The 13,690-nt window shown below is 48.4% G+C and overlaps 1 protein-coding gene across 1 annotated transcript in view; it reads left to right on the forward strand.

Moving 5' to 3' along the window:
* Positions 1-13,447, forward strand: part of LOC8035753 (beta-1,3-galactosyltransferase 1) — a 33,047-nt gene extending 19,600 nt beyond the window's left edge. Inside the window, exon 2 of the mRNA XM_029979006.4 lies at positions 11,115-13,447. Coding sequence (XP_029834866.3) covers positions 11,115-12,266 — 1,152 coding nt within the window. The 3' untranslated portion in view covers positions 12,267-13,447. The remainder of the gene's footprint in view (positions 1-11,114) is intronic.
* The last annotated feature ends 243 nt before the right edge of the window (positions 13,448-13,690 follow it).

A 13,690-nucleotide genomic window follows, 5' to 3' on the forward strand; every position in this document is an offset into this window, starting at 1 on the left:
TTTATTGCTGTGAGTTTATTTTTAACCTCGGCATTTTTTATTATGACCCCCGCACCAGTCCTACTTTGAGTTTACCAAACTCAACATCTAAACCTGAGTGTAATTTTTTGTAACACTCAGCTGCCTAAATGAGACACCTGACCGCCCAAAAAAAATAGTCTTTTCTTTTGGTAGTCAATTCTTCAAGCTAGAATTTTGGAAACCAGACTATGACGTCATCACGTTTTGCTGGAAATCCACAAAGATCCAAACACACGCACGATAAAAAGGGCCGGCCCGTTATATTGCCGCCTGTAGAGCCGAGAAAGCGACGCTCGGTCACGAACTTCTCTAATATTCGCGTTCATTCTTGCACCAGACGGAACTTTCGCCCTGTTTTCTTGTCCTCGAAAGTGCCAGTTGTCATTCTCGCCCCGAACGCGCGACACTCGAACCTTCTTTGCCGAACTTTCGAGATGGTAACGTCACGCACTGTAGATAAGCAGCTGCCAGCGACCTTGTCGAGTCAGTCTCGCTCTCGCTCTTTGTTACGCTACCGAATCGCCGCCTGCTTTTCTGCTGCCTCGACGCTTTTTGTTTACTTTTTTTTTTTGTTGTTTCGACGATTAAACCTTTATTTTTCAATTCACTGTTCGTCCTCTCGTCACCTTCATTCGTATCAGTATAAATATGATCACATTGTAATATGTGTAATTGGCCTCTGAAATCTCCGATTACGGCGCACAGGCAATTTTATATTTTTCAACGCGTCGGTAGTTTTGTTGTGCATGTGTCTCGCCATTTGGCTCAGGACGATTTTCGCGTTTTGTTCTGCCTATATTTGCTGGAGACGTGAGCTGGGAGCGTGGCAACTGGCCCCCTTGCACGAGAACTGGCGCAGCCGTGCGCGTTCCAAAGAAAGCTCGCGCAGAGAAAACCAAGCAAGGGACCACAGTTGTCAAATTATGGATATAGAAGAATATCCAACTGTATCGAACCGCGACCACACACGATTTCTCGCATTGATGTACAGGCCTGGAAGTAGAGTGCCTTCATACACACGCGCGCTTTTGCTTGAGTGGTGACATCTCAGCCATTTTTCCGCCCAATCGTTTCTTTATGCATCTTGAAGTGCGCGCAATCCGGTGTCACTCAGCTCGAGCGCGTAGCTTTGGCTGATGCATAGACGCCATCTTACCGCCCAAGTCACGCACCGAGTGCGCGAGAGCGTCACGCGCTGGCCCATTCCGGACAACAATGGATGTCTTCACCCTGAGACAGACAGACATTTAGGCACCCTACCTGGAAGGCGATTCCACCGCCATCTGTTGGTTCAGAATCACACTAACCAGGGGTGGGGTTGCACCTTAAGCTGTAACAAAGTATAGTACCCGATGTCGACAACACACGCTCAAAGGAGAAATACAAAAAAAAAAGTCGAGAACAAAATGTCGTTGTCGTCAGTGCCCTGAGCGCATGCAAGAACACTCTTTTACGCGCTTCATAAAAAAAGAAAAGAAGGAAAAGAAAAAAGCGTTGGGTACAAAATGGCCAGATGTCATCACCACAAGCAAAGCACAGATGAAGGCACCCTAGGGAAACCAGGATCGGTTGGAATATTATAAAGCAAGGTACGCCAGACAACAGCTAGTTTGTAATGGTGTGCTTGTCGACGTTAGTCGGCAGACTTGCCGATACGATACCGATACGACTCCTGGGGCCCTATGCTGCGCTTTTTGGACTCCCACGGCGACTAGGGAGAAGGAAGTGTCGTCAACAACGCAGCAAACCCAGATTGGATGTTGATGGGTGAGAGTCGTTGAAGAAGAATTTCCGCAGAAGAAACATCCAATCTGCGTTTGCTGCGTTGTGGACGTCACTTACTTCCCCCTAGTCGCTGTGGGGGTCCAAAAAGCAGGGCCTCTGCATGCCGACTAGAGCATTTTAGTAGATCGTTTGGATACCTCCGATAACGGTACCAGATAGCGATACTATGCACGCGGAAAGGCGTCAACGGAGTGCCAGGTCTCGTTATCGGAATCATCGGAACGATCTACTAAGGTTTTAGTGGATCTTTTTGATAACTTCGGTAGCGGTACCTGGTACTCCGCGGACGCCTTTGCAAGTGAATAGTATAGTTATCGGGTATGGTACACGGAGGTACCGGAACAATCTACTAGAAATACTAGGAAGTTTCAGGGAGCCGTTTTTGCGCGTCTGACGATGGGCCCCTCCGGTACAAACTGCGCATGCGCTACAGCAGAAGACTCGCACATGTGCAGTTCGTACCGGAGGGCCCATCGTACCGTATCGGATGTGCGAAAACGGTTCCCTAAGCTTCGTTACTGTTCCGATAATCCATACTGCCCCGTAGTGTGCCTAGATGACAGAGTGTTTCCAACTGCTGGACCGTGGTCACGTGATTTATGGACAACGTTTGTAGTAAAAAGCTGGGAGGAGTCAAAAGCGTTTAACGTCTGCAAGCATCTCAGCCTCTGCCTCTGCTTTTCTCCTCGCCTCGCGACAATGCAACGTATGAGCAGTTACGACAAATATGCGCAAGCTGCGTTCCCCATTAAATTGCAAACGCTCTCCGCGGTTTGAGTTGCACCCTCTCCTAAACCTAGGCTTGGCACTGCTCCGACGATACACCGAGAAGCACTCTAGCATCATGGGGAGTTCCCACTCCGTCGTGCGGGACTTGGACGATCAAAAGGAATTCCTCGGAGTTCTGGAATTTTACTGAAATCCAAGCTGGAGCAAGCTGAAGCTCATTCAAAGTCCTATTTAGAAATATGACGGTCCATCGGTTCAACTTCGGTGCCGACGGTGACCACGACGTTACCCGTTGGCCCGAGGCCAATAACATCGAACGGAACTAATCTTCTGAAAATTTCAATCGTAAAATCGGGCCCGTTCTCGGTAGCTAACGCCATTCAGCTCCATGTATTCATGGGCCTCGTCGGCAGCCATGTTTCCATTGAAATTTTTAGAAAATCGCTCGTAACTTTTGAGTAAGCCAATGGTTGGTTCCGAAGCTTTGACATCATGAACCGCTACCGCTACATTTGGGCAGAGACTGAACTTTCGACGATGGAGCTTATTTTTGCGGAGAAAAAACACTGCACATTTTGCTGGGAACGCCCTGTAGATTTGGCATCTCCACTACTCTCTGCCAGGTCGTTCCACACTAATCACTATACCAATGGGCCACAAGGCAGAAACACCACTCTCAAGATCCACTACCACTACTGCTAAAGGGGTAGTCACACGAGGGAGAAATCCATTGTGTGAATACCCCTTAACGGAATCACCTCGTCTCCTGCAGCCTGCAGATCTGCAGGCGGCGGGTCTAAGTTGCTGTCCATCGGTCGAACGTCGGCGCCGACGAAGACAACGACGTTGCTCGAATGGGCACGAGCCTGACAATACCGAGCGCACTACGGAAGGAAAACCACCGGAGTTCAGCATAACCACCTCTAAAAATTACTCCCTCTAACGTTCGATCTGAAAAGACTGCAAGCTGGCGTGCGCAAAGAACACCATAAAAACGGCAAGTAGACTTGCGAACTTGTTGGTGCTTTTTGCGCACGCCACTTTGTAGTATTCTCAAATCGATCGTAAGACGGCGTACTTTTCGACGGTGTCTATAGACCCCGACCTACTGTAATCCTGACGTGCCCACAGAATGGCTCCCTATGGAAGACGCTGTCGCCGATAAAGTGCGCAGTTTTGCCAATAGGGGAGTCAGTGAAGGCTTTTCTGTGACTCAAACGTGGTTCACAGCCTTTCTAGCGCACTGTCAGCCAGCAGGCTGGAGTAGCAGTATCACGTGGCAGGGTGCATCGCTCTCATCTTTGCTTGGATCAAGGCACGTAGCCAGGATTTTTTCTTTTTTTTTTTTTGGGGGGGGGGAGGGGCACCCATGACAAAATGCTGTATGAGGGGGAGGGGGGAGAGGAGGTCTCAGCAAAATGTAAGATTTCGAGGGGGGGCGGGGGGGGCGGGCCCCATGCATTATCATCTAGGCGTTTTTTTACCGCTCGATCGACGTACATAAAGAAAGTATCGCTAAGAACTAGTGCAAAGCGGGACCCTATACATACTCCTTTCTTTTGGCTAAAAATGTGGCCGTTGTGTTGTACAAGAGTGGACTGCAGATATGATTAATTAAGATCGGTGTTTTTTGTTTCTTTTTACGGAGATCACCGTGGAATTTTGAAAATCACAGGCGCCATGCCCTCATAGATCGCATTATAAACAGAATCCAAGGAACGCGATGATCGAAGCTGTAGTATAGAGCCTTTGTACCTTGACGAATCTTCCCTCTCTTAAGGAAACCATCGAATCTTCATTCAAGCAGTATTTTTCCGTGTTTTTTATGGCGAAAACACACAACCAAAAATTCGCCTCGGGAGCATTATTTCTGAACAAGGATGCTGGCAAAAACACCTGGCCCTTTTTCTACAAAGGCAACTCTCCTCTGTGACTCTTAACCATGTACCCTTTCAGGATTCAGAACTCCATTAACTTGATCCGGTTTTAATCTTGTGGTTTTTCTTCTTCCTTTTAAGCCCCTTCTTGTTGATTTCCTTTCAAGCTGGCTATTTTTAGAGCGCAGCTCTTAGTGGCCCGTTTCCAGCCTGAGCGGCGTCGCCGTCGGCGTCGGCGTAACCGGGAGGGGGGGGGGGGGTCACGTACCCCCCCCCCCCGAGGTCACGTGACCTCCCCTCCCCCGAGATCACGTGACCCCCCGGGGTCACGTGACTACCCGCAGGTGACGTGACCCCCCTCAGTACCCTTCCCTACTCCTCCTCAAGAGCTGCGCTCCAATTCGGCGTTACAGGGATTTGTAAACGGCTTTAATTTTTTTTCATCTTCCTCTCTTCAAAAACCAGGATGAGCCGCCCCAATGAAATGGGCATAAGTACATGACCGTTGCTATTTGAAAGAGCTGTGTGTGGTGTTCTCTGTCCCTATAAAGGCCTGTTCCCACATGCAGCGGAGCGCTACAAGCATAGCGCTTACCTCGCGCTAAGCGCGTGCTGATGGGAGCGTTCACCAGCTTTGTATCGCACTGTCAAAACTGTTGCTCATGGCAGACGATAAGTAGCTGACGGCACGTGAGGAGCGCTACATCAGCGCTTCGCTGCATGTGAGAACCGGCCTTTAGTGTATCCTCCTTCGCGTCTTTTATATTTCATCTCCAACGCGCTCCCCTTACATAACCGTCAACCATTTTCGTTTGCCTCCCCTCTATTTTTTGACTACTTGCAGGTTGACATGTCTTATTATTTTTTCGTCGCCCATACCTGATATGTTTACCAAGTGGCTGGGGACGAAAGTAAGCGAGAAATGTCTATACTGCTTCATCTAGAGCCACTAAATAAGCTACGCCTCAGAGTAACGACACTCCAGCCACCTTGGTGCTTAAAATTATGGTGGTTGCCAGATTTTCTGAAGCTTAATCTGAAATCGCAGGAAATGCTTTTCCCTCCTCCAGAAATAATAAAACAGTTCGCGACAGAGCAAAACAATATGACCCGAGCTTTCTAACACCGTACCTAAAGCTGAGGAAGTCGCAATTTTATACTGTGACGATCAATAGTTGCGTCGATCTGCTCTGTATACTAAGCACCAAAGATGACGGCATCCACTAGCAGACCGGGGAACGGAGTGTCAATACTCTAAGCGTAGCTCACTTAGTGGCTCTAGCTTCACTTATCACAAAGTATACGCCTAGAAAATGAGAGAGAGAGGAGAAGGCGACGATGCGCGGGGACGTGAGAAAAGTGAACACCGAGTTGTGCCTCCTCATCACCCTCAATTTCTCCTCCTCCTCCTCTCCCTCGGTTTAGCGTATCCGCAGTGGCGCGAGCCGCCAGTGCGGATACGCTACCACTAATATATGCTTCGCGCGGCCGTAACGGAAGTGTGGTAACGCTTACCTAAAAACGCTTTGTTGATCGAATCTATTAACCGAACGTTCTGGCGTGCAATCTAACCTAATCGTCACAACGTACGCAGTGTTTCGGTCGTTTCATTTCCTGGTTGTGACCTCCTGCCATGTGAAAACCTTTATTCTCCGTTTCACCTAACGTCCGAGCGCAGCGGATGTTCCGAGATATCGGAGCCAATCCAAGGCCGTGTGAGTGTCACGTGACCTTGGAGAGGGGCACAGCGACGCGCACAAAGCGTGTCACGGGCTACCGCCACAGAACGGGACTGGCTAGGATAGCTCGTAGCGTCCGCTGCGTCCGGACGTAAGGTTGCGCCCTGTTCTCCCCTAAATATACACAAGCGGCTGCGGTTCGGTAAGATAACGAATGCGGTTTCGAAATATACGGCGTAACACACAGCTACTCGAGATAGTTACAGTGCGAGATTACAGCGATCATTAGGGCTCAGGAAACACCCAAAAGGTGCATGAATGCATTACTATAGACCTTTTCCAGTTATTCTCGCCCTGACCGCGAAGTAGGCATATCCGGTATGGGCGATGAAAAAATAACGTTTCAACCTGCAAATAGTAAAAAAAAATAGAGGGGAGGCAAAACATGAATGTGTGACGGTTACGTTCATGCCCTAAATTCCTTCTATTGGCGTGGCGACGGCAAAACAATGTTTTCGCCCATACTGGAAGTGACGACAATTCAAGATGGCGGCGCCCTTGCGGGAAAGGTCTATACTTTTCAACCTTGCCTCTGCCCAAGATGCTTTTATTAATTTCTTTCCTGTGTAGCTTGTTTTCTGGTATGCCTATTAGCGGCGAGTTGTTTTGGTGGCGCCCTCCTATGGTTCCCCCTTGTTACGTCATACCTTGCAAACAACAAGTTCGATGGTGTTTGTAAATAGCATGGTGGAAGCTTGAAATCACTGAGCTCTTAAAGCAACACTGCCAACACCGTCAAAATTAAAGTTCTCTCATTCCTCTTATTTCCGTCGATGATAAATCCCCTTTCCTACGTCATAGTCAGCGTTCGGCCAATCGTGAAAGGCCGACCACAGCGACGCTTTCGGTCGTGCACGGGGCTAATAGACTGGAGACCTGACAACACATACTTCAGTTGCAAGTCAGTGCTGTGTGTACACTATTTTTTTTTCGTGGTCGTCTTTTAATTGGGTGCGCTGTTTTAATTGTTTTCGCAAGTATAGGAAGTATTCACTGGCGGCCATAGCTGTGCGCGCGACTGCTGAGCGCGTGCTGATGGCGAGCTTCTACAGTTCTTTTCTAACGTGCATTCCGCACCCTCAAGATTGCCGGTCTTAGCAGCCTATTAATGTGGGCTCGTACTGAGCATGCGCTTTAGACAGCACCCACAAATATGGCGACCAGTGAATACTCCTTATAGTAACTTACTTCATAACATTTTTGACGAGACTCAAATGTTGCATTGTCATAGAGAAGAGCACGATAGATTAAGTCAGATCGTGCTGGAGTGGGTCTAGAACAAACTAAAAAAAAAAAAAAATCGAGAATGCATTAAAAAACAAAGAAAAAAAAAATCCTCACAGTTCATAATTCGGGAATCCGTCAACCCAACCACGCTTGGCTCACCACTTGCAAGCCTTCACCGTAGACACACAATTCTCGCCCTCTATATCATCCTTGTGCGAGGAGTTTTAAAAGGAGCCGCTGTCAAGGGCAGCCGGGGCTAAGACCTTCCGTGCTTTGTCCGAGGCTGAGTGATACGTGGACGCTTTGTGGCAGACCGCGGTTGAAATGGCCGCACGCGGCGAAGAGCAGCTGCCTGAGATAGACCGACGACGCGGCATATTTCTCCTCGCACGGTCCGTCTGTAGAGCGAGCGTTGCCGCACACGCGGAAGCTGTCAGGAAAGCCGTCTCGGCCCCGACCCGCCAGGAAAACAGAAACAGCGTAAGAACCGTCATTTAAAGGCCATCAGCGGGGCTCCAGGATATCGCGTCTCCGGGGCGGATGACGGGGCCGACGAGCGCGCAGGTAAATATACCTGTTTTCCGGACGCGAAGCAGACGGGGAGGATTGCGCATCGGGAATACCAGCACGTGATCTCATCCACTGCGCAATCGAGGATCTACGATCGTACAAAAGATATACGGTATTCGCTCCAGGCATGACAGCATTATCTGCCGACACGACTCGAGCATATTCGAAGCATGTTTACTTCATATGTATGCGGAGCGCAAGTTCGTATGCTTCTTTGCAGTGGTTGTGGTGACGTCAAAAAGACGCAGAGCTCTGATTGGCTCGGATTGAAGGATAGTGGGTAGCAGGGCCGTAACCAGAAAAAAAATTCGGGGGGGGGGGGGGGGGGTTTCGGGGACAACGGCGGCCATTTTGTCTTATTTTCGCCTATGAATCATGTGCATCGGTGGCATATAATGGAGAGTTATAGCAAACCGAAGAACCGGTCCCGGTTTGGTACCCGGTAGCCGACCGGTGCCACTGCGCGTGCGCAGAGGTGGAGATTAAAATCGGCTGGCTGCAAGTGCACCGACCAGGGCCGTACCCAGAAAAAAATTTCGGGGGGGTCAGAACCCCCTAACCCCCCCCTGGTTACGGCCCTGGTGGGTAGACTTCAAGGCAGCTTGCTTTGAGGTCTGCCCACTATCTTCCAATCAGATCAAATCAGAGCTTGGCGTTCTGACGTCACCACCACCACTGCAAAAGGAGCAGACGAAGTTAAGCCTCTCATATGTATGCTTCGAACATGTCTACAGACAGTGTTTCTATGACTTTTGTAGGATGTATTGGCAGTGTGAATGCGCATTAAAGGCTCTGTTATACTCCGACGTCGAGCATAGCAAACGCGGCGAAGCGACCCACGCCGAAAATTTACAAAAAACCGACGACCCGCAAAAAAAAAAAAAAAAAAAAAAGGCTGAATTAGTGCATAGAGTTAGTACAATAAACGCTAGAGGCTCAGCTGGCGCTAGTGTCTACGGGACTTCCGGTTGCAAATTGAAGCAGACAGCATGCAGTCTACTTTTCCAGTCTTCCTGTGCATTCCTATGGGAAAACGCGCGTGAAGTTTGTCTCGTCGCCGGAAAATAACATGAATAACTTTTGTTATTTTGGTTTTACCGGATAGTATGTACCTTCATTATTATTGTGAAAGTGTAATTGCTTTAGTTACAGCGTTTTTCCTTTACAAACAAACGATGCTAAACTTCGCTATATTTCAGTCCCAAACCTGTGTTCCATGGCAGGTATGCAAAAACAAGCGACAATTCTAAGCAAAAAAAAAAAGAAAAGATTGAAGGGAATGTGGAGTGTGTTCAAAGTTCGCCAGCATTCCGTTGGTGCTTATATATCTTACTAATATACCTGCCCTCTCACTATATGAAAATGACCCCGTCGTGCATCTTTACGAGTGGTTAAAAAACATTCAAAACGTAAACAATAAAGCACGTGGGCTACGAAAAGTGTGTTTTCTTAATATTTCCTATGTTTGGCAGTTTTTATCGCGCACCTGTTTTCTGGCTTCCCACTATTTGCAAAGATTTGGAGCGTGCGGGTGATGATTTCAACACAGAACAAGCATCTTCGCACATATTCATGAGCAGAAAGAATAAAGCAGTACTGATCGTCTGCAAGCACAAGGAGTTACTTATCCAGTGTTACTGCGTAGTTCTTGCCGTCTCTCTTGGTTTTCCACATGTCCTTCGTTCGTTTGGCACGTATATCCCCAATGATGGAAAGGGTCGACGCCGTGTTCGCGCTAACAGTGTCCGACAGTGCACATAAATATGTGCACTGTCGGTCACTGTTACATAAACATAAATACACGTACGAAGCGGTCTTAACACCGTTTGTCATGCCGCGAATTTAAAATAAAAATGCTGTAACTGACCAAGTACTTCGTCTGCTTGACTGAGAAATGTTCCAATGTGCCTAGTACTGACAAATTATTTGTGATATTTGGTCTTATAATCGAGCGCAGAGAGAAAATGCACTCGCTTTTTCCCATAGAAATGCATTACCGGAAGTCAATTTCTGACTGCTTGCTGTCTGCTTCAAAATGCAACAACACACTAGCGCCAGCTGAGCCTCTAGCGTTTATTGTAATAACTCTATGGATCGGTGGCGGTATTTTTGCGCGCGCCGTGCCTTATAATGAGGTCTAAGTGCGCGATTAAGCCTACGACGACGAACATGGTCGAACCATACCAGTTAGCGTGTAACCAGACCCGTGCGCTTCCTGCGTTTGTATAGAAAGGCTGATTACGCCACGAGAGCGTTCCTGCGGATATCTTTCGCGAAAGTTATATTTCCGGGTAGCGTTGTCGAGTCATCTATTTTGTCGCGCATGGGTGGTTCAGGGCCGTGGTAATGAGTTTGGGCAGAGCACAGCGAAGGCCCGACATAATATAGCCGATGGCATGTCACGGCTATGCTTTTTTTATATATATATCCACCAATTTTTATAATTGGATTTCTTATTCCAGAGCACACAGAGAGTCAGTCATCTCACTGATTTGGTTTGAATGTCTGTGATTGTGCTTTTCTACTAGTCATGCTTTAGATATTTCTTTTTTTTTTATAGGTTTGTGCTGTGTTTTTTATATGTTTGCGTGTGTTTTTGTGACGTGTAGTTGTAAAAGATCCTTTTGTGTAGTCATTCTTTGCATGGGAAGAATCCTATCAAGGGCATCTGTTGGCCCTTTATTCCTCTACGATTTGTAACGCCACCACACCTATGTATTTTATTTTCAAGTGCATTTTATTGTGTATATCTCCTGCCTTGGCTGCGTATTAGCGGCCGGCAGTATCAATAAATAAATATATAAATAAAATAAAAAAATCGAGTCAAGCGAATGATGGAATATTACATAACGTTCCGACCGCCAATGTAAGATAACCACGAGCACGGCGTTTCACGTAACATATCAAAATATGTCGAATAATAGACTAAGCGTAGTTGTCAATCTCTAGGCTCCTGCTTTAGGTTACAAAGATGCGCTAACCATTTGTCCACGGAAAGCACGTAAGCCATTCCCAAAGCGTCGTTCCGGTGGTAACGCGACGACCAGCCATTTGCTGGCACGAGAGCGAATACCAGAAGGCAATTCAATTGATCTTCGAATCATTCGACTCTCTATAAAAATACGTAATGTGAAGATGCTGATTTTCTTTGTTTCTTTTTTTACAGGTACGCAAGCGCCGTGGCTTCAGATGCCTACTGTTGCTGCTGATACTCGCAGTGCCCTTGGTAATGTATATGGAATTGCCGGCCCTGCTCAAATCGACAGCAGCATCTTTAAGAAGGATGCGACAAGAGCTGAAAACCGTCGGAACGCCCGTTTTCCAAAGTGAGGCGCCGAAGATTATACTCCGGAAGATTGTAACAGACGACGCAGAAAGACGTGCGTGGGGGAGAAATAACATTACCGTAGTGCAACAACGTCGAGCTAGTTCCTCCAGACATTGGGAGCTACAGACATCGAAACGTAAGATTTCAATACCATCGGTACCAAAGGCAAGATGGCAACCTCCGTACGACAAATCACGTTACCGATTCACTATCAACCCTCAGCTCTGCTCCGGCAAAGCGGGTCGCAGCTTCCTCGTGCTGGTGCAATCCGCCTCTAGAAACACCGAACGAAGAAACGCCATCAGGGACACGTGGGCCTCGCCGACCAAAGATTCCTTCTCGGGCATACGCTTGGGATTCGTGTTGGGGACGCCCCGAAAGGCTTCACTCAATGACAAGGTGCTGCGAGAAGCAGACGAGTACCGCGACATCATCATGTCCAACTTCACAGAGTCGTACTATAACCTGTCCCTTTCCACCGTCACCCTCCTTCGGTGGGCCGTCGAAAACTGCGCCGGCTACGACTATCTGGTCAAGGCGGACGACGACGCCTTTCTCAACCTGACTGCCCTCAGAAAGTACTTGAGCGACAAACCCAAGAAGAATAGCATCTTTGGATACCTGATGAGGGGCTACCGGCCCAACCGACAACGGGAGAGCAAGTGGTACACGCCGCAAGACCTTTACAACAAGAGCCGATTGCCCGACTTCGTGAGTGGATTTGCGTACGTGATCACCGCGGACGCGGTACCCGAGCTTTACGCGGCTGCCAAGGTCATTCCATTGTTCCCCTTGGAAGACGTCTACGTGACGGGGATGTGCAGGGAGCGCACACGCACCGTGCTGAGGAACGCCGCCAGGTTCCACAACCACAAGAAGAAAAAAGCAACGAGCATCTGTTCGTACGCTAACGTCCTTGCTCAGCACGAGATGACGCCGGCGGAGATGCATACCTTGTGGCAGAAAATCAGCAGCCACGGATGCGATTAGGATGTCCCCTTTCTCTGGTAGAAGCGATTCTGTTATTTGCAGATTTGGCAACCAGGACCGGCAGAAGCACAGCCCCGCGCAGGGCCTCGTCCCTTCAGCATTTGAGTGAGTGAAAAACACTGCAGTGCTGAAAGGCCCGTTCGCTTTAACGAGGTGTGATGGCGGCTGTGAAATACCAGTTCCTAAAGCCCGTCCGAACGAAGGACAATTAAGAGCGACCGAAAGAGACAAAGGGCGCAATCAAGACCGTCGCCAGCTCCGCTTCTGGATGAAACCGTTATCGGCGACTCCAGTCAACCCCCGGAGGAAGCGAGACACGCCTTTAAGCCGTCCAACCGTGCCAGGAAATATGCGCGCCCGCAGCCACCGGGAAGCTTTTTACAATACTAAAAGTGAGGATGCCTGCAGGATTCGCGTGTGCCGACTGTTACAAACATGCTCATGTAAGAACGTCGTATGCCAGTCAACGTGAATGTCCCCCAAAGTCCCCGGCGTTCTTCTGATCGAGAATACTTGTAGAATAGTACACAACCTGAACAATTACCCAGGTTAACTTCTATGTGTGTCTGTTCTCACCTTCCTTCCTTCAACCGCGTGAATTTTTTTTTTTTTTTGTATTTTTGATGTTTATTGGCGTTCATGCGCGCGCCCCCGTACCAACTGCACACAGAAAGTTGTCCACGAGTACAGTCTAGGGTTCGGAAGGGAAGCCTGTGCAAGTGCCTTATTAACACCGGCCATAGTCAGACACAAGTTAAGAATGCACCAGAAGCTCGTCCCACACTCGCATTACCGCCAGCCACTGTTTCTCCGCGACGCGCAAGTAGTTCGCCACCGAGGCTACCGCGTATTGGTCGAGAGCGCAGCCATTTTTAAAACATCGCGCTGACGTCACATAACTCGTCATGTATACCTTCGTCCGCGGAGTGATTCGACGCCGTGGCTGGTGCGTGGTGGTGTATATTTGGTGCAGCCTCAACTGTGTGAACCTGTGCAAGCATCGTGGTGGCTGACAGACGCACTGCAATGATGTGCGCGCGGAATGAGCGCTGATTGGGGAACACTCGGACTTTGCGAGAAAGCCCTGAAAAGGACATTTCTCGGTGACCTACAATAATTCTCAGAACAAAACTTCGGAAGGTCTATACGTTGAAATAAATTATATGTTTTGATCAAATACACATATTTCCACTTCTGGCGCCGCACATTGTATTTGTAACTTATAAGCGGCATGTATACGGGCTTAGCAACGTTAGATGTTTACGGTTTGATGGTATTTGTTTCTCACATTATTCCTGCTGTATTTTATCATTGTAAAGTCAACGTCAAGTTGAGCGCTGCTGTAACATATAAAATCACTAAGCAAGCGGTGCACAAAAGCGAGTGACAGTGCAGAAGTAAACCGTTCCCTTGGCTGCTTGATA

Source organism: Ixodes scapularis, unplaced genomic scaffold (genome assembly GCF_016920785.2).
Source record: "Ixodes scapularis isolate PalLabHiFi unplaced genomic scaffold, ASM1692078v2 PGA_scaffold5__190_contigs__length_132052651, whole genome shotgun sequence".
Taxonomy (NCBI): Eukaryota; Metazoa; Arthropoda; class Arachnida; order Ixodida; family Ixodidae; genus Ixodes; species Ixodes scapularis.